This window comes from Chiloscyllium punctatum, chromosome 32 (assembly GCF_047496795.1).
Source record: "Chiloscyllium punctatum isolate Juve2018m chromosome 32, sChiPun1.3, whole genome shotgun sequence".
NCBI classification, from domain to species: domain Eukaryota; kingdom Metazoa; phylum Chordata; class Chondrichthyes; order Orectolobiformes; family Hemiscylliidae; genus Chiloscyllium; species Chiloscyllium punctatum.
Genome location: NC_092770.1, coordinates 61,803,615 through 61,822,272, shown reverse-complemented (window position 1 = coordinate 61,822,272; position 18,658 = coordinate 61,803,615). Strand labels below are relative to the sequence as shown.

General features: G+C 41.6%; 1 protein-coding gene across 5 annotated transcripts in view; it reads right to left on the bottom strand.

Moving 5' to 3' along the window:
* Window positions 1–18,658, bottom strand: part of hipk2 (homeodomain interacting protein kinase 2) — a 277,465-nt gene that overhangs the window by 32,335 nt on the left and 226,472 nt on the right. For all 5 annotated transcript variants that reach the window (XM_072552490.1, XM_072552492.1, XM_072552488.1 and 2 more), the window contains exons 4-7: window positions 12,380–12,499; window positions 6,494–6,580; window positions 3,869–4,053; window positions 1,702–1,864 (exon numbers count right to left, since the gene is read on the bottom strand). In XM_072552490.1, coding sequence (XP_072408591.1) covers window positions 1,702–1,864; window positions 3,869–4,053; window positions 6,494–6,580; window positions 12,380–12,499 — 555 coding nt within the window. The remainder of the gene's footprint in view (window positions 1–1,701; window positions 1,865–3,868; window positions 4,054–6,493; window positions 6,581–12,379; window positions 12,500–18,658) is intronic.

The window sequence follows — 18,658 nt, the reverse complement described above, 5'->3', positions numbered from 1 at the left end:
AAGCACTGGTAGTGTAGCCCGTTTTCTATTTATATGTTTGAGTTTCCTAGGGGTGGTGATGTCATTTCCTGTGGTGACATCATTTCCTATGGTGATGTTATTTCCTGTTTTTTATCCTCAGGGGGTGACAAATGGGATCCAAGTCAATGTGATTGTTGATAGAGTTCCGGTTGGAATGCCTGCTTCTAAGAATTCTCATTCGTGTCTCTGTTTGGCTTGTCCTAGGATATGTTGTCATGTTGTTTTGTGGCTAGTTGATGTTTATGTATCCTGTTGGCTAGTTTTCTGCTTGTTTATCCAATGTAGTGTTCGTTACAGTTCTTGCAAGGAATCTTATAAATGACATTAGTTTTGCTTGTTGCCTGGATAGAAAATGAACTGTCCAGCTCAGCGAGCAAATCTACATCCAGAACCTCAACCTGAGCTACAAATCTTTTCAAAGCTTGCTTCCTGATCTTGTCAGAAATTGGAAAAATGATGGAATTTTCATATCTGGTTTCTCAGCTTCAGAGAATGACCTCTGTCCTCCATTTTTCTTACATCCATACCTTTCCAGTCTGTGCCTTGTTTGTGTATTATTAACACTGCTATCTGGAGAGTAGACCCATTTTCTCTTTTTCACACCTATCATTCCTACTGCAGCCAATTCTTTGCCATCATTTTCACACCCTTTCTGTTTTGCTCTGGGCACCCTCACAATATGTTCCACCTACTTCTCCTCTCCCTCTGCCAACAGCATTATAAAAAACACATTTTCCAGACTTTCTCAGTTCTGAACAGCTATTGCATTCAAAATGTTAATTCTGTTTCTCTTTCCACAAAAGCTGCCAGACCTGTTGAGTTTCTCCAGCACTTTCTGTTATTTGTACTCCCTTGAATAATTTGCAATCTGGTCAGAAACTATAAAATTAAGTCATTCAATAAATACAGAGAAACTATTTCAGCAGGTGATGTAGACAGAACAACGGAACAATGACCTTGGCCATTTAAGAACTGAAATCAGAAAGCACTTTTACATAAAATGAGTAAGAGAAATAAAAATCCCATATAATAAAAGTCAAAGCGTCATCTAGTTTATTTTCTGCCTCTTGTTGTCATCATATGATTCGAGAATGCAGTTGTTGGCTAAGCAAAATAAGCAATTCGTTACAACTAATCTATATCAAATCCAGGTACGACACAAGGATAAGCCAAGCAACCTTCATAAGCTAAGTCCAAAGCTATCTGTTTCTTCCAAGCCTTCTACACTTATCACATACCAAGACTCAATAAACTGTCTCCCAAAAATTTGATTTCATTCCCCCAAGAAACTGAGGTCACAAGGTCAATTTGAAATCTGTAAGACTGAGATTGATCTTTTTTTTTATTAGATAAGGGTATCAAAGGAAATGCAACAAAGGCAGGTAAATAAAGAAGAGATGCAGATCAGCCATAATCCAACAGAAAAGATTGAATGGCTTAGCAGGTTGAATGGCTACATCTGGTCCTTTGAAATCCCTGGAGTTTTCCACTGATTTCCCAGAGTAGCTCTCCCGGAGAACAGTAAAACACCCAAGAAACAAGGGGAAATGCAATTGTGTGGGCCGTTTGCCATTTCCTGGAATTTCCTTGTTGCATTGAAATCTCTGATCACCTTTTATAAAGCAAACATCTGCAAAAGGGTTGGACCCAAGGGTGGGAGTCTCTACACTGTGCACATACCTGGTTGTGCACTGTGCTGAGCTGGTTGCTGAAGGTCATTGTTAGATTGCTCGATGTGCTTGGAGCCACATGCGTGATGAAAGGCGTCTTACTCTGATTCACTGTGTCATACATATTGACTCTTCGCTTGCAAATCTCCATGTTCTGAAAGCAGGACTTGACACTGGAAAAACAATGAGGAGAGCACTTCATTAGAGAGAATCTACCTCAATTTCACTTGTCAGATCACCAATCCTGGGTTCTGTGGGGCAATGCCTGATTTGGGGTTGCTTGGATGCTGGTGGGGTAGGGGGTACCTACTTTATTCTCAAATTGTTCTGGTCTCCCTTCAGCTGCAAAGGCCTAGGAAACCTCAAGTAGTTTAAATCTAAGGTGACCAATGTCATTAAGATACTTTATTGGTCAATCTGACTCCCAAGAGCATGTTTTTTGTCCATTCTTTATTGCACCTCCATTAGCCCAGAGGTGGCTTTTTTGGAGGAGTGTTGGATTTGGTTTCAGGTTTTCTAAGTTTTAATACTTGTTCTATACTTCAAGGTTAATATTTTACTCTTGGGGTATTCTCTAAAAACACTGGAAATTCAATAACATTGCCCTAATTGTATTCACTACAAGCGGAAAGCAACATCTGACTAGCATGCTGTGCTTCAACTCTGTATCTTCCCTTTTTCAATTATATTAGGGATGGGTAATAAATGGTGACTTAGCTGTGACATCCACAACCCATAAACAAATGCAAAAAAGTCACCTTCTTCACTATCCTCTAGTCCCTTCACTGCAAACAGTTGCTTCACAGACATTGTCTTTAAATTTCAGGGAAGCCTCAATAGGACTTCTACAAGTGAAGCGATACTTTGATTGCTTTCAAAAGAAAGGATAGACACATTCTTTTGCCAACCTTGTGATAGGGTGCACAATGAATCACAGCCCAAACAGCCAAAGCCAGTCAAGCAGTATGAAAACTACTTATGATAATTAGGTCAGTAAGACTTTCTCAGTCCATCATTGTTAGTATGTTTGTCCGATCTCTCCTTGTTGGTCAGTCCTCCCACATGACCAAACAACTTCCTGATCTCTTTTTTAAATGCATTTTTCTTAATAACTTATTTTTCTAACCAAAGCAAGTCCAGCATACAATTTGCAGCTGGGCTGCAATGAGGGTGATGTCTGCTTCATAATTTAACTTGTTATCAAACTCTATAGGCAGAAATGGGTAGTGCAGATGCTGGAGATTAGAGTCAAGATTAGAGTGGTACTGGAAAAGCACAGCAGGTCAGGCAGCATCCGAGGAGCAGGAAAATTGATGTTTCGGGCAAAAACCCTTCATCATGAATTCTCAATGAAGGGTTTTCGCCCGAAACATTGATTTTCCTGCTCCTCAGATGCTGCTGGGCCTGCTGTGCTTTTCCAGATGAAGGCTTTTGCCTGAAACGTTGATTTTCCTGCTCCTCGGAAGTTGCCTGATCTGCTGTGCTTTTCCAGCACCACACTAATCTTGGATCAAATTCTACAACACTGCTGTCTCCACAAATTTAAGCCATTTTCATCTTACATCAGCAGTTCACCATTACGTCTTTGCTGGTGTATCATCAAGATTTATTTTGTTTAACACGGTGGTAATTTTTTTAGAGCCCTACTTCACAACTTTTCTCCCATGAGAATCTTCTTTGGGATAGTCTGGCAATATGGTATTAAGTAGGGGGTTCCAGAATTTTGATCTAGTAGTAATGAGGAATTACGATATATGTTCAATTTGTGTAGTCTGAGACTGGATGGGAATTGGAGGTGATAATGTTCTCAAGCACCTGCAGCTCTTGTCCTTCTCGACTGGAAAGAACTTGGGAAATATGCTGTTGAACAAGGCTCAGCTAGTTGTTACAGTGCATTCTGTGGAAACTACATATGTTGGAGGAGCTGAATGCTGATCCCAGTGGCTGGATCAAGTGACTAGATGATTGAAGCAGACTCAGTTATAGTTTTCAAAAGGGAACTGGATAATATCTGAAGAGAAAAGGTTGGAAGAAGTGGGGAAATGATAGGAAAGTTTGATTAAGTTACTTCTGGAGAGAGTTGGTACAGATACTGATATCATCAAAATACTTATTATTTTGCAGGTGTTCAGGTGTGAATGAATTTGGGAAACCTGCTCTGAAAAGAGGGAACGTACTGTGTGCTATGAGGAAAATCTAATAGATGGGTCATCATTACAAAGGGATGGCTCAGTGTCTCAATCGGTGTAATTCTCTTGTCTGCATCAATGGTCAACATCTTCTTCAACAGATCGATAAACTCCCGTCTGTCTGCCTTCTCTGCCAGCATCTCACTTCCTTCCAAATCTGTCGTCATGTTCACCTGCAAGAGAAAGGCTGGCATTAGGTGGGAAATAGTCTTTTCCATGATTGAATGAAGCAAGCCTACAGTGACAACAATCAAGAGTGGATGTTCACATTCTCCAGCACTGTCCCGCCAACAAAGGTTCAGCACAGCATAACAATGGAAGGGAACCTCCACAGCTTTGCAATGAGCATACAAAGAAAAAAAGAGGAAGAAAGGGAGCAGCTTGCAGCCTGCACAAGCTTTTCTCTCATAGCATCTAAACTCTTGCCAAAATACATTTCCATGAATGGTCCTAGGAGAATACCAGGATCCCTTTCTTTAACTTTGCATCTATTACTTAGCAGTTTTAGTTGACATAGATATTTGTGGATATGAATCATCTAACTATTACTTATTCAGGCCTATCATGTTTATTGTAATACTATATCCATTATCCATTTATGTAAATTTATCTGTAATTATGTTTAAATGTAGGTTCGATATATTTCCAACTGTACCTACAATTACATCAGTATATATCCTTATCTGTCCATAGATATATATTGTAAAGAGAGAGACAGAAATAATTGTTTAGAATTTGCTGTTATAATAAGTGAGGCTAATAGTACATGCTGTCATTTGTAAGCAAATATTACAGAAACATTAGTTGAGGGGCAGATGCATGGTTAAAAATTGGAACCAAAAAATTACTATCTCAGTTGCACCAACATGTCATTAACTTCATAAAAATAGTATTTTACTGCGGTCCATTAGCATGAAATGAATGGTGTGTTGTTCATGATTTTGAAAGCTAGATATGAACTAATCTTTCCACAGAAAGTTGAGTCACTAATACTTTAAACATAAGTAATATTAGTACCAGAAATTATAATTGACTATAATTACTGAATTATTCCAAGTGTGGAATCTCATTCCTTCAGATATTTAATTGTCATTGGAAACTTTCAAAGAACAAAGTTTAAAATTTCAAGATTTTTAAAAAAAAACCTCTTTTTAATACTTTCTTTTCTTTTTTATTCTAATCTTCCCTTCCATTTATTTATTTCTCTATCTGCACCTGGTGTTATAAATTCTATGTTGAGAGTGTGTGGTGCTGGAAAAGCACAGCAGGTCATGCAGCATCCAAACAGCAGGAGAATCGACGTTTCGGGCAGGAGCCCTTCTATGCCCAATTTAATTTACTCTTCTTACTCCTTGCATTGTTAATTTCACAATCCTTCAAGCAGTTTGTTTAAGATAATGAGCAATACTTGTCCTTTTCACTCATGTTTTAGATGCGTTGTTTTCCTGGCTTATGCATTATCAGCTTGCACATCAGAAACTTGTTACATAAAAATTTTAAATCTTAAATGTGCAAGGATAAGCACTAAATCACCTACATATGATGTTTTATTCAATGCACATCATAAGAAACATTTTACTAATCCCACTGCACACACTGTTTTGAACAAACGCACTCTGAGAAAGAGAGCTCTGAATTGAAGAATTCCCTGATTTTAAACATAAACTATAGTGTCTGATCCATGCCATCTCAGCACAGACAACAATGAAATTTAAATGAAACTTCTGGAACCCAAATGACATGGTTGACAATTGCGCTTGTGGATAACCTTGCTCTGGTTCACACTAATTAGAGATTCAGTATATGCTGAGGTCAGACTAGAATTTACATCAGTCCCTTTGTGTTTAACAGATTAGGGGAGCAATATTGGCCAGGATTATTCTAGCATTTATGAGTTTTGTTTGTTTCATGGTTCAAGAAGGTGACTCACCACCACCTGCCTTCTCAAGGTTAACTAGAGATGGGCAATAAATGCTCACCCACATCCCAAAAATGAATAAATAATTTTTAAAAACTCTGTGTGTACATTTGAGAGGATATGTCTGGACAGCTGTGTGTTTTGGTTGGTGTTTTTTCAGTGTTGTTGCATATTAGTGTCTGAGTTTTTGTGACAGCATTTGTCTGTGAAAATCTGAGTGAGTGGCTGCGTGTACAAGTGCCCATGAGCACTGAACATGAGCATGTGCCTGCTTAAACTGTGTTTGTCATTGTGAGAACATGTATGTGTTTGTGAATCTACTGTGTGTGTACTGTATCCAAAGAAACCTTGATTATCCGGCAAGATCACAAGGTCCCGATGCTCTCCTAAACTATGTTATCCCGTATTCGATTATCTGGAATTCGATTAACCGAGTGGAATACTCCCCGCCCATGTCCTTCGGATAATCGAAGTTCCTCTGTATGTGTATTTTTTTTTCATGTGTATGTGGGGTGAGGTCCCTCCTTGTCCAATCACTCTGCCAGCGCTCACCGCTAGGGAGAGCTGTGGGAATGGTCCTTTACTGAGGTAAAGGCTCTTACTCTGGGTCACACTGATTAGAGTTGTCTTAAAATTGTGGTCCAGGAAAGATAGCATAGGAAATTGCACAGTCTGCCCAAGAAAGATAATCATACCTGTGCCATATCATCCAAACAGTTAAAAATGTATTTCCTTGCCTCCTTCGACTTGATCCCCATCTCTGTCTCATGATCTTCTGGTGTCTGTAAATTTAACAAAGGGATACTTTTTACTCCATATTCAATGTAGTGCAGAGAGCATTGAGAGTATCTGGTTCCCATCAAGACCTCAAAGTGCCTTTAACTATAGCTGTGTTTCCAACATGTCTCAGAATACAACAACGGCTGGCAGCTCTGGACACACTTATGGACTTCTCCTCATCTTCTTCCTACATTTTTAAGACCAGCTTCCCTTCCTTCTTGTTATTTAAGAGCTACAAAATGTCAATTAATCTTAGACTTCCTCAGATCAAGAAAGTAATAAGGGGTTCAGGTTGTTGAACATAGATTGCAAAATGTCTCTTTATCTATTAGCCCCTGCCTCATGTTAATTCTTGGTGGCTTAAGGAGTGAACAAGCTCTCTTTAAAAGCAACCAAGGAATTTCACCAAAGTGCTAACATATGTTGCAGTGCTAGAAGTTCTTTCAGACATGAGATCTAAAACAGCAAAAGTTTGTTTAAATACTTGGGCATACCAGCTGGCAAGTAAAATATTATTGGAGTAGATTACTTTTATTTTCATCCTTTCCTGTAATTTAAAAGCAGAGTAATGTTATTTCCTGGTTGGGAAGACAGGCTGTTTCTCCTCAGGATCACGCAAGTGGAAGAGTCAGATTTATATCATCAAAAAGATGGGATGGACTGCAGACCTGTTTAATTGCACATTTCTGCTCTTGAGAGAGATTCAATAAGGTAATTCACATTTTCTAAACTGAAAGAAAGTGATAAATTTGATTGGAGAAGAATATTTAAAATAAACGTTTGTGACCAAAGAATGTCCCAAATCACTTCATAGCCAACGAAGATACTGACAGCATAGTCCATGTTTTTATTGTTACAATCAGGCAAGAGAGGGTAATTCCAGTCCCCTCCTTTTAAGTGGGTTACAGCAAAAGTCTTGAATTTTTTTTGCTTTTAAGCGATCACACTTCAATTAACCAGTAATACTAGTCAACATTGGACAACCGAATTCAAAGCTTGCTGAGTAAAAGGAAAAGGACTGTCAATGACTTACTAACCCAAAGAAAATAATAAAATGCAACATCAAATACACGCACACAAATGCAGGTATAAAAGTTTGAAAGGTAAAAGGGCTGAATTTTCCCATTTGCAGTTAAAGTGTGGGAGCCTGTGATTTTCATGTGTCCACGCCATCATGGATCAAGTTAATTTCCTCACTCAATTTCACCCGCTTAACTAGGGTGGGCTGTTGGTGCAATTCTTGGGGGTTTGAATCGCAAAAGGAATGGAAGTGCCAGCCTTCCACTTACATGCTTCCCATGCCTGGTGGCTGCAAGCCAAAACCTATCCCTCACATTTGGTGTCTAAGACTAATTATTGACAAAATAGCCCAGAAGAAAGGCAAGCTCACTCCGGCTTTGTAGACAGGTGTCTGGAGGTACTGGGGGAGCTGGTGGTGGAGAGAAGAGAAGCCCTTTTCTCAGTCGGTCACTAAAAGAGGCCACATCGTCTGACCTAACTAACTTGGACATAATTTGCAGCAGGGATCAGTGCTGTGAAAGGTGAAAGGAAGGTCCACCAATGAAGAAAGAAGGTCAATGGTCTTCTGCAACCCACAATCAAAAGTGACACTGTGTTCTCTTTGCCACCACCTCTTTGGATTATCGGAGATCCTGGGACCCTCCCGTCCACTGTAAGGTCCTACCCTACAATTTACAATTGGCCCCCATCACATAGGCCATTCCCTCAGTGACAAATAACCATCTCCTGACTACTGTTGCCTGCTTTTCCCTGTTACCCCCGGATCGCACCTCAACAATCCACATGATCATAATCCACTGTAGCCGATGCACTAGACTCCAAGTGACCACAGCCAATTCTGGACTTATGTCTCAATAACATCGCACTGTGACTTACCTGTATTCCCTGGACTGCTTGCACTTGACCTGCAGAACTAACCATGGCCTAATCCCAAGCCTGCAAGGAGACATGGATATGTGGATTCTGGTAGGACCAAATACTTGTGGCCAACCCCCAACAGTATAATCAGATAAGCCCCTGACTAACTATGACTGATCACAGATCCCATTGACCACACTAAGGATTGGTACTTGTAGACTTTCAGACATAGCCATGTGATTGAAGCACATGCAGCATATGGGCTGTATAAGCTGTTGATGCATGCTACAGCTCTGACATTGACAGTGCCATTATGGGGACTCACAAATACCACAAATTGCTTTCTCTCCAAGACTGGTAGCCTGTAACTGAGCAGTAAAGAGCCTGTGCACTAAGTGAGCAATGTAACCCACACAGAGTGTGTGCATGCTAAAAAAGCAACGTAAAATAGACAGGAACTGGCAATAAGCACTTACTGCATTTCTCTGCACTTCCCTAAGTGCCATAACATACACGTGTCTAGATCTTAGGTTGATTTATAAGAAGCATATTCCTCCCTGTCCACAAAGCAACCTGGCAGAATGTCAGCAACCTGTTATCACTGTCCCTGATCTGCAAAGTAAAGGGAGAAGTGGTGTGCAAGTTTGTTCAAAAGCAGGAATAATGATGTCCTAAGGGTCATGACAATGCAGCAAGCAGGGAGGTTATTCTGGAGAAGCAGTTGCAAGATAGCTGGGACAATTATTTGGTGAGCTACAGCCTCTATGGATCAGCTCTGATTTTCATGTCAGGAATTTGTAGTATCTAGATGCTTGGTGGGGGAGCAGAAAATTGAAAGTAGGAGGAAAATAGAGTTGCAAATGCATGGAAATAAGGTAGACACCACTCAACGGCAAGATTCTGATCTCATCATATAACCCTCAAGGTAACATTCAGGATAATTTTTCTCAACATCAGAAATCTGTTTATTTTTCATTCTCAAAATGAATTTTCCCGCTTCTCTCCCCATTCTTCTCACCACACCAGAGAAGTGCCTGGTATAGATAGAAAATGAACTGGTTGTACAATTTAAAATTCTGTAATGTCGTTAAGATGTTAGATTTTATTCTGAGACCACAATTGTTTAATGGTTGACTTAAATTTTCAGCAGATATTTGATTTCTCAGTGAATCTTGTTTTTCCCTCCAGTTTTCTTTTTCATCAGTTGCTGCTTTTAAGGTGATGAGGAAATCTGGTAAAACAGACTTTAAATGCTTGCTGCTACCAATTCTTCCATACTTTGTTCTCTCTCTCTGCTGTTCTGCCAAGCAGCTGCTGAAGTATAGTTATTTTGTGCAGTTCCAAGTCTGGCTCCATGTCATGTCATTCTGTGCTGAATTGTTGCAGGCAACTCCTTTATGCCCAACATGTGCAACTTCTCATCTAAATGTAAACTGAATCAAGAGATGTAAGTTTCTTGATCAGTTTTGAGATCTTTAGACGAAAATGCAATTTCAGTGCAGGTGATTTCATTTATTGAACATCGATTGCTTGAACATAGAATACAACATAGTACTGTACAGGCCCTTTGGCCCTTTCAATGTACTGACCTTTTATCCTACTCTAAGATCAAACTAACCTACATACACTTCATTTTACTATCATCCATGTTTCTATTCAATAATCGCTTAAATGTCCCTAAAGTATCTGACTCTACTACAACTGCTGGCAGTGCATTCCACACACCCACTGCTCTCTGTGGAAAGAACCGACCTCTGACATCTCCCCTAAACTTTCCTCCAAATACCTTAAAATTATGCTCCCTTGTGATAGCCATTTCTACCCTGGGAAAAAGTCTCTTGACTATTCACTGGGCTCATTCCTCCTTCCACACTGGGCTCACTTTCTCTCTCTCCCCCTGACATTTTAGGGTTGCTTTCTCGCTCTCCCGCCTCAATGCACTGGCTCATTCTCCCCCACTTCATCTGTAACAAGGAGGTCACTGTTCCATTTTAGGTCAGTGCTGACCTATTAAAGTAGTGGGTGGCATGGTGGCACAGTGGTTAGCACTGCTGCCTCACAGCGCCAGAGACCCAGGTTCATTTCCCGCCTCAGGCAACTAACTGTGTGGAGTTTGCACATTCTCCCTGTGTCTGCGTGGGTTTCCTCTGGGTGCTCCGGTTTCCTCCCACAGTCCAAAAACGTGCATGTTAGATGAATTGGCCATGCTAAATTGCGCGTAGTGTTAGGTGAAGGGGTAAAATGTAGGGGAATGGGTCTGGGTGGGTTGTGCTTTGGCAGATCGGTGTGGACTTGTTGGGCTGAAGGGCCTGTTTCCACACTGTAAGTAAATCTAAAAAAAAACAGTTTAATGCATGATTAGTCTCAGGTATTAAAATCAGATAATGAAAGTTGAAAATTAATAGTCAGTATTTTACCACTATCGCCACATCATGTAGAGAAATGTAGCATCTAAATTATGCCCATCAGGGTCCCACAAACAGCAATGTGATAGTAGTTTAATGTTGCTGATTGAGGGATAAATATCAATTAGAAGACTAGAAAAACACGCCTGCCTTTCATCAAATAGAGCCTCACTAATTTTTATATTGAATTAACAGGACAAAAGGGGCTTCAACTTAGAGTCTCACCTGAATGACGACACCTCAGAGGGTAGTGATCTCTCAAGAGTATGAGCTCAGACTAAACCTGTGATGTGACCCTTGTACTTAACTGTTGATTCAAAGATCAGACTGACAAAGCAGCTGTAAAAAGTTTCAGACTTAGAACAACCAGCTTTTGGTCTTTTCTAAACTAGATCCTTTGTGGAGAAAAATCTGGCACAAGCATTTCAAGTCATAGCAAGTTATTCACCTGGAAATTTGACCCTTGAGTCATGATATAAATTTATGACAATACATCAATGAAACTTGCAGACATTCTTAACAATTATGTTTTCCTACAGCCAGTTACAACAGAACTGTTTACTTACCAATTTGAAATGGGCCAGGACTACCCAAAATGAAGCATACACAAACCAAATTAAATGCACTTGTAACAGAGTTAATTCTTCTAAAAACTGGAAGTCATGTATCATTTCAACAGCACCTGTGAGTAAGTAAGCATGTTCTGCTCCCTGACCTACAAAGATTGGCAGTTCCTAGATTCAAATCGTGATCGGACCTGAGCAATAATTTGGCTGGTATAATAGACTTCATTCAGAGATGGGAATGGATGGGGTGGGGTGAGGATAGTGATTGCTCCTGATCACAGGCCAGGTTAGGTTTGGTAGACTCAGTATATGTTTTCAATCTCATAGTCAGGTAGCACACATCATCAGGCTATTTGGGACCCATCACATTGCAGCAGTGTGGCAATCAGTACTTTATAGAGGGTACGAACTGGACACAGGATAGTGCATCAGATTGTGATAGTTTGAATGCTGATGTTAGAAGAGGAAAAAGAGAGGCAGAATTGGGGTGGGCAAGGATGGAGATGGTCACAAATCCCATTTGGTTTCCTGCTGTGTAAGTGCTTAGTCAGTTCCATTGTCCCCTCAAAAAGATCTGTAGAGGCAGTTGAATGTGTAACACAAAGGGTACAATGGTTTCATCCAGTCCCAGCCTTAGACAGCAGCATATACTCTGAGTCTATTCTCCCAGCATTTCTACCAGCAATGCCAGAAGGATAAGTACTTACACAGAGGGAAGCACAGAAAACCATAACAAGGAACTCATCTCAACAATGTTTATGCTGCGTAGCCAGCTGAAAAGGAACTGCCCAATGCTGAAAGAGACCGAAACAAGGTGAATCAATCTGCCTCATTTTATCATAATAAGAACAGCGAGAGGCAGTTGAAGGTAAAGAAGTGAAATAGTGATCATAAATAAAAATGAAGCACAAACACATGGTACCACCTCACCCACGATAAAAGAGCAAGTCACCTTAAGCCTCCATAGTGGATAAGATGAATCTGGATCTCTGTTGAAGAACCGTGTTGTCTTTGTCCCTGCACTTAACAAGTACTCCGCTGGTAACCCTTGTGTTTGTGAAATGTAACGGATCTGAAAGAGAAGGGACAATATGATATAGATATTAGCAATAGTGCACTCCCTTCATGTGTCTACCATGGAAATCACAAACCTTTATGCAACAATGTTAATCTACTTCACTGGAAGGCATGGAGTTTGTTGGGATGTTACTCTTCATGTTTCAGATGAGTGAGGTTTGACAGGCCTATTGAACACCAAAACTGGAATTGCTGGAAAAGCTCAGCAGGTCTGGCAGCATCTGTGAAGAGAAATCAGGTTCACATATCAGGTCCGGTGACCCTTCCTCAGAATTGATGTGAACTAGGAAAATATGCTGAAGATAGGGTGGGTTAAGGAGTAAACGATAGGGGGGGAAGAGTGCTCAAAGAGAGAGAAGAACAGTTGGACAGACAAAGGAGTGGATAATGATCTGGCTAGGAGAGTGAATAGCTGTTAAGGTGTGTGTGATATGGGACAAAGACATGGGAGAGTTCAGGCCCTAAAGTTATTGAACTCAATAATGAGACCGGAGAGCTGCAGGGTCCCCATGTGGAAAATGAGGTATTGTTCTTCCAGCTTGCTGAGCTTCACTGGAACACTACCTGAGACAGAGATGCTGGCCAGGGAACACAGTGGTGTGTTAAAGTAGCAGGCAACTGGAAGCTAAGGGTTCTTTTTGCGGGCAGAAAGTAGATATTCTGAGAAGCAGTCACCCAGTCTATGCTTCATTTCCTCAATGCAGAGGAGACCACAATGTGAGCAACGAATGGAGTAGACTAGATTGTGTGAAGTGAAGGTAAAGGGCTGCTTCAACTGGAAGGTATGTTTGGGCCCTAGGATACTGAGGAGGGAGGACGTAAATGGGCAGGTGTTACACCTTCGACAGTTGCACGAGAAGGTGCCATGGGGCTGTAGGGGATTGTTGGGAGTGAAGGAAGAGTGGACCAGGGTATACTGGTGGGAACGGTCCCTGCAGAAGGCATACAAAGGAGGGGAGGGGTATGTGTGTCTGGTTGTGGCATCTCACTGGAGGTGGCAGAAATGGCAGCTAATGATCTTCTAGATGTGAATGCTGGTGGGCTGGTAAGGAAGGACAAGGGGAACTCTATCGCTGTTGCGGGAGGAAAGAGAGTGGATGAGGGTGGAAGTGTGGGAGAGGGCCCTGTCAACAACGGCGCTGGAGAATCCTCGGTTGAGGAAGAAGGTGGACATTTTGAAGGCTCCGTTGTCGAAGATGGCCACATTGGAACAGATGAGATGGAAATGGAAGAACTGGGGGAATGGAATGGAATCTTTACAAGAAGCACGGTTGAGGATGTATAGTCCAGGTAGCTGTGAGAGTACATGAGTTTACAGTGGATATTAGTGGCCAGTAGATCCCCAGAAATGGAAACAGAGATGTCGAGGAAGGGAAGGGAGATGCCAGAGATAGACCAAGTGAAAGAAAGCTGTGGAAATTGGAAGTGAAATCGATTAACATTTACAATTCTGGACAAAAGAAGGAAATAACACTGATGATATCATCGATATATCGGAGAAAGAGTTGTGCATGGAGGCCGGAATAGGACTGGAACAAGGAAAGTTCCACGTACACCATGATGTGACAGGCATAACTGGGGCACATGTGTGTACCCGCCACCCCTCTGACCTGAAGAAAGTGACAGAAGTTAAAAGAGAAGTTGTTGAGGGTGAGGACAAGCTTGGCCAAGCAGTGAGGAGTGGTGGTGGGTGGGAACAGTTCAGGCCTTTGCTCCAGGAAGGACCATCCTGGTGGAGGAAGGACACGTAAAGGGATTGCACATCCATGGTAAAGAGGCAGCGGCTGGACCCTGCAAAATGGAAATTCCAAAACTGGCGAAAAGCATCAGAGGAATTGCAATGTAAATGGACAGGGACTGGACCAGGGGAGGAAAGACCGAGTTAAGGTAGGTGGAGGTGAGTTCTGTGCGGCAGGAGCAGGCTGAAACAGTGGGTCTGCCCAGGCAGTCCTGTTTGTGGATTTTGGGCAGGAGGTAGAAGTGAGCTGTGCAGGGCTGGGGGACTATCAGGTTCAGAGACAGTTGTTGGGGGGGAGGGGGGTGGCTGTAGTTGGTACAATGGCCTGATGTTCCATGGGGGGGTCATGATCCGGGGAAGTTAGAAGGAGGTATCTGAGAGCCAGCGTTTTTATTTAGGGCTCTTGATCCTTGAGAGTATCCGTTTCATTAACAAATTGGGTAACGAACCAGGCCAGGTGAGTTGGAGGCAGGTGAGCACTTTGGGGACAGTGACCACAATTCGGTGACTTTTACTCTAGTGATGGAGAGGGATAAGTGTGCATTGCAGGCAAGAGTTATAGCTGGGGGCAGGGAAATTATGATGCGGTGAGGCACAACTTAGGATGCGTGGCTTGGAAAAGTAGGCTTCAAGGCAAGAGCGCAATGGATATGTGGAGCTTGTTCAAGGAGCAACTATTGAGTGTCCTTGATAAGTATGTACCTGTCAGGCAGGGAGGAAAGGGTCGTGTGAGGGAGCCATGGTTTAATAAGGAATTGGAATCCCTTGTTAAAGGGAAGAGGGTGGCCTTTGTAAAGATGAGGCGTGAAGGTTCAATTGGGGCGATTGAGAGTTATAAGGTAGCCAGGAAGGATCTGAAGAGAGAGCTAAGAGGGGAACAAGAAAAGTCCTTAGTTAGTAGGATTAGGGAAAACCCAAAGGCTTTCAATAGGTATGTCAGGAATAAAAGAATGACTAGGGGAGGAATAGGTCCAGTCAAGGATAGTAGTGGGAAGTTGCGTGTGGAGGCTGAAGAGATTTGGGAGACACTGAATGAATACTTTTCATCAGTATTCACTCAGGAACAGGACATTGTTGCCGATGTGAATACTGAGTCACAATTAATTAGAATGGCCGGCTTTGAGGTATGTAGGGAAGAGGTGTTGGAAATTCTGGAAAGGGTGAAAATAGATAAGTCCCCTGGGCCTGATGGCATTTATCCTAGGATTCTCTGGGAAGCAAGGGAGGAGATTGCAGAACCATTGGCCTTGATTTTTATGTCCTCATTGTCTACAGGAATAGTGACAGAAGACTGGAGGATAGCAAATGTGGTTCCCTTGTTCAAGAAGGGGAGTAGGGATAACCCTAGTAACTATAGGCCGGTGAGTCTCACTTCTGTTGTGGGCAAAGTCGTAGAGAGAATTGTAAGGGATAGGATTTATGAACATCTGGATAGGAATAATGTGATCAAGGATAGTCAGCATGGTTTTGTGAAGGGAAGGTTGTGCCTCACAGACCTTATTGAATTCTTTGAGAAGGTGACTAAGGAGGTGGATGAGGGTAAAGTGGTAGATGTGGTGCATATGGATTTTAATAAGGCGTTTGATAAGGTTCCCCATGGTAGGCTACTGCAAAAAATGCAGAGGTATGGCATTGAGGGTGAGTTGGAGGTTTTGATTAGGAATTGGCTGGCTGGAAGAAGACAGAGGGTAGTAGTTGATGGTAAAGGTTCATCTTGGAGTGCAGTTACTAACGGTGTTCTGCAAGGATCTGTTTTGAGACCATTGCTGTTTGTCATTTTTATAAATGACCTGGACGAGGGGTTAGAAGGTTGGGTGAGCAAGTTTGCGGGTGATATGAAAGTCGGTGGAGTTGTTGACAGTGAGGAAGGATGTGTCAGGTTACAGCGGGATATAGATAAGCTGCAGAGCTAGGCAGAAAGGTGGCAAATGGAGTTCAATGTGGGTAAGTGTGAGGTGATTCACTTTGGTATGAGTAACAAAAAAATGGGGTACTGGGCTAATGGTCGGATACTTGGTAGTGTGGATGAGCAGAGGGATCTTGGTGTCCATGTACACAGATCTCTGAAAGTTGTCACCCAGGTAAATAGTGCGGTGAAGAAGGCATATGGCGTACTGGCTTTTATTGGTAGAGGAATTGAGTTCCAGAGTCCTGAGGCCATGTTGCAGTTGTATAAGACTCTGGTGCGGCCGCATCTGGAGTATTGTGTGCAGTTTTGGTCGCCATACTATAGGAAGGATGTGGAGGCACTGGAACGGGTACAGAGGAGGTTTACCAGGATGTTGCCTGGTATGGTAGGAAGATCGTATGAGGAAAGGCTGAGGCACTTGGGGCAGTTTTCATTGGAGAAAAGAAGGTTTAGGGGTGACTTGATAGAGGTGTACAAGATGATTAGGGGTTTAGATAGGGTTGACCATGAGAACCTCTTTCCACGTATGGAGTCAGCTATTACGAGGGGACATAGCTTTAAATTAAGGGGTGGTAGGTATAGGACAGATGTTAGGGGTAGATTCTTTACTCAGCGAGTCGTGGGTTCATGGAACGCCCTGCCAGTAGCAGTGGTGGACTCTCCCTCTTTATGGGCATTTAAACGGGCATTGGATAGGCATATGGAGGATAGTGGGCTAGTGTAGGTTAGGTGGGCTTGGATCGGCGCAACATCGAGGGCCAAAGGGCCTGTACTGCGCTGTATTTTTCTATGTTCTATGTTCTATTACATTACTGGGATGATCAGTGGCACCATCACAGCTACACACAATTCTATCCTTACCACATACGTCTCCATCAAGGTTTACAAAACAGTAATCAAAAGTAGGAATCCCACTTACATTTTCCTCTCTTCTACAAGTCATTGAGCCCTAATTTAAGATGCCTAACTCAGGTTGGATAACTCAGCTTTGAACATTTTACCATGCATGTCTCTATACAATACTACTCAACAGATAAGGAGGGACTTAAAATTTTTCAAAGTTTTCTCTGACCCATTTAGTGTAGATGTCTTGACAAATGTAGTTCAATGTACTTTCATCAGTGAACACTAGCTCCCTAATGTCTATTTTTGCTTGTCCCAATATTGCATCACAGAGTAACTTAGAGAAGGATTACATGGTTACTGGTTTTATTCTGTTCATTATTGGTCTTTAAAATGCAGACTATTCTGCTACATTTAAAACTTACTGGTGGGCTTTAGCTGCCAAACTAATTAATTAACACTAATACACTGAGCACATAATAAGTAACACAGGAGAATAGGAGCAGGACTAGACTATCCAGCCCCTCAGGCCAGTTCTGCCATTCAATTAGATAATGGCTGATTTGTGTCTCCAATGCACTTACGTACTGTTCATATATTTACAGTTGCAGTTACACAGTACGACATCCTTGTTAGGTTAAAAAATACAAAATAATTCAACTTCAATACCACTATTATTATTTGATTCAAATAATTTTTCTATAATTTTTTTTCCCTATCAAAACTGAAAATTGCCTTACTTATCCGCTTGATAATTCCCAGTTGGATAACTTTGCTCTGAAGGGCCCCAAAAACTCAATTATTTGAAAAAGCGCAAGCTGTTAAATACCTGCTTGGAAACAAGCAATTGTTTAAATAGTTATCCGTTAATTCAAAGAGTCACCGAGACATCTGAGCAAATTACAAAGCATGTTTGAAGCTGTGATTCGGAGATGCCAGTGTTGTGCTGGGGTGTACAAAGTTCCAAAAGCTAGTGCTTCCAATTAAACCTGCTGGACTATAACCTGGTGTGTGTTTGAAGCTGAATGCAGAGGCTTGCCTTACCCTCAAGCAACTTGCTTGAGAAACAATTCATCTGATCATTGCAACAATCTGTTGACTTAAGTTAAAATATGATTTCTATACATGAACTTACTTTGGAAAAACCTTCTTCACAATGAAAGAATTAAAGAAGTCCTATTTGGAACAAGGTTTTCTTGTTCAAACAAGAAGCACATTAGATGAGCGTTTGTGGCTTCTTAGGAAAGTGCCACTGTTTCTGTACCTCAGCCAGACCTTTGGGATACTGGGTATGGCTCTGAGCTGATGGGAATATGTGGGTGGAGAACAAGGTCAACCATAATTAAAAAGAAAATAAACAGCAAACGTTTTCATGACGGAGATCAGAAAGTTTTTTTTCATCTTGTCTCAGGACGTGGGTGTCACTAGCAAATACAGCGGTTATTGGCATCCTTCATTGGCGATGGGACTTCTTGTTGAGCTTCTGTAACAACTGAGAGCTTGCTAAGTGTCAGCCATAATTGATTAATCAAATACAAGCTGCATTTTAAGGACATAAATAAACTTGTTGGGTTTAGTTTAATTATCTGATAGCATCATGTTGACTTTGCTGAAACTTGCTTTTATATTTCCAGATGTTTACAAACCGAATTCAAACTTAAACA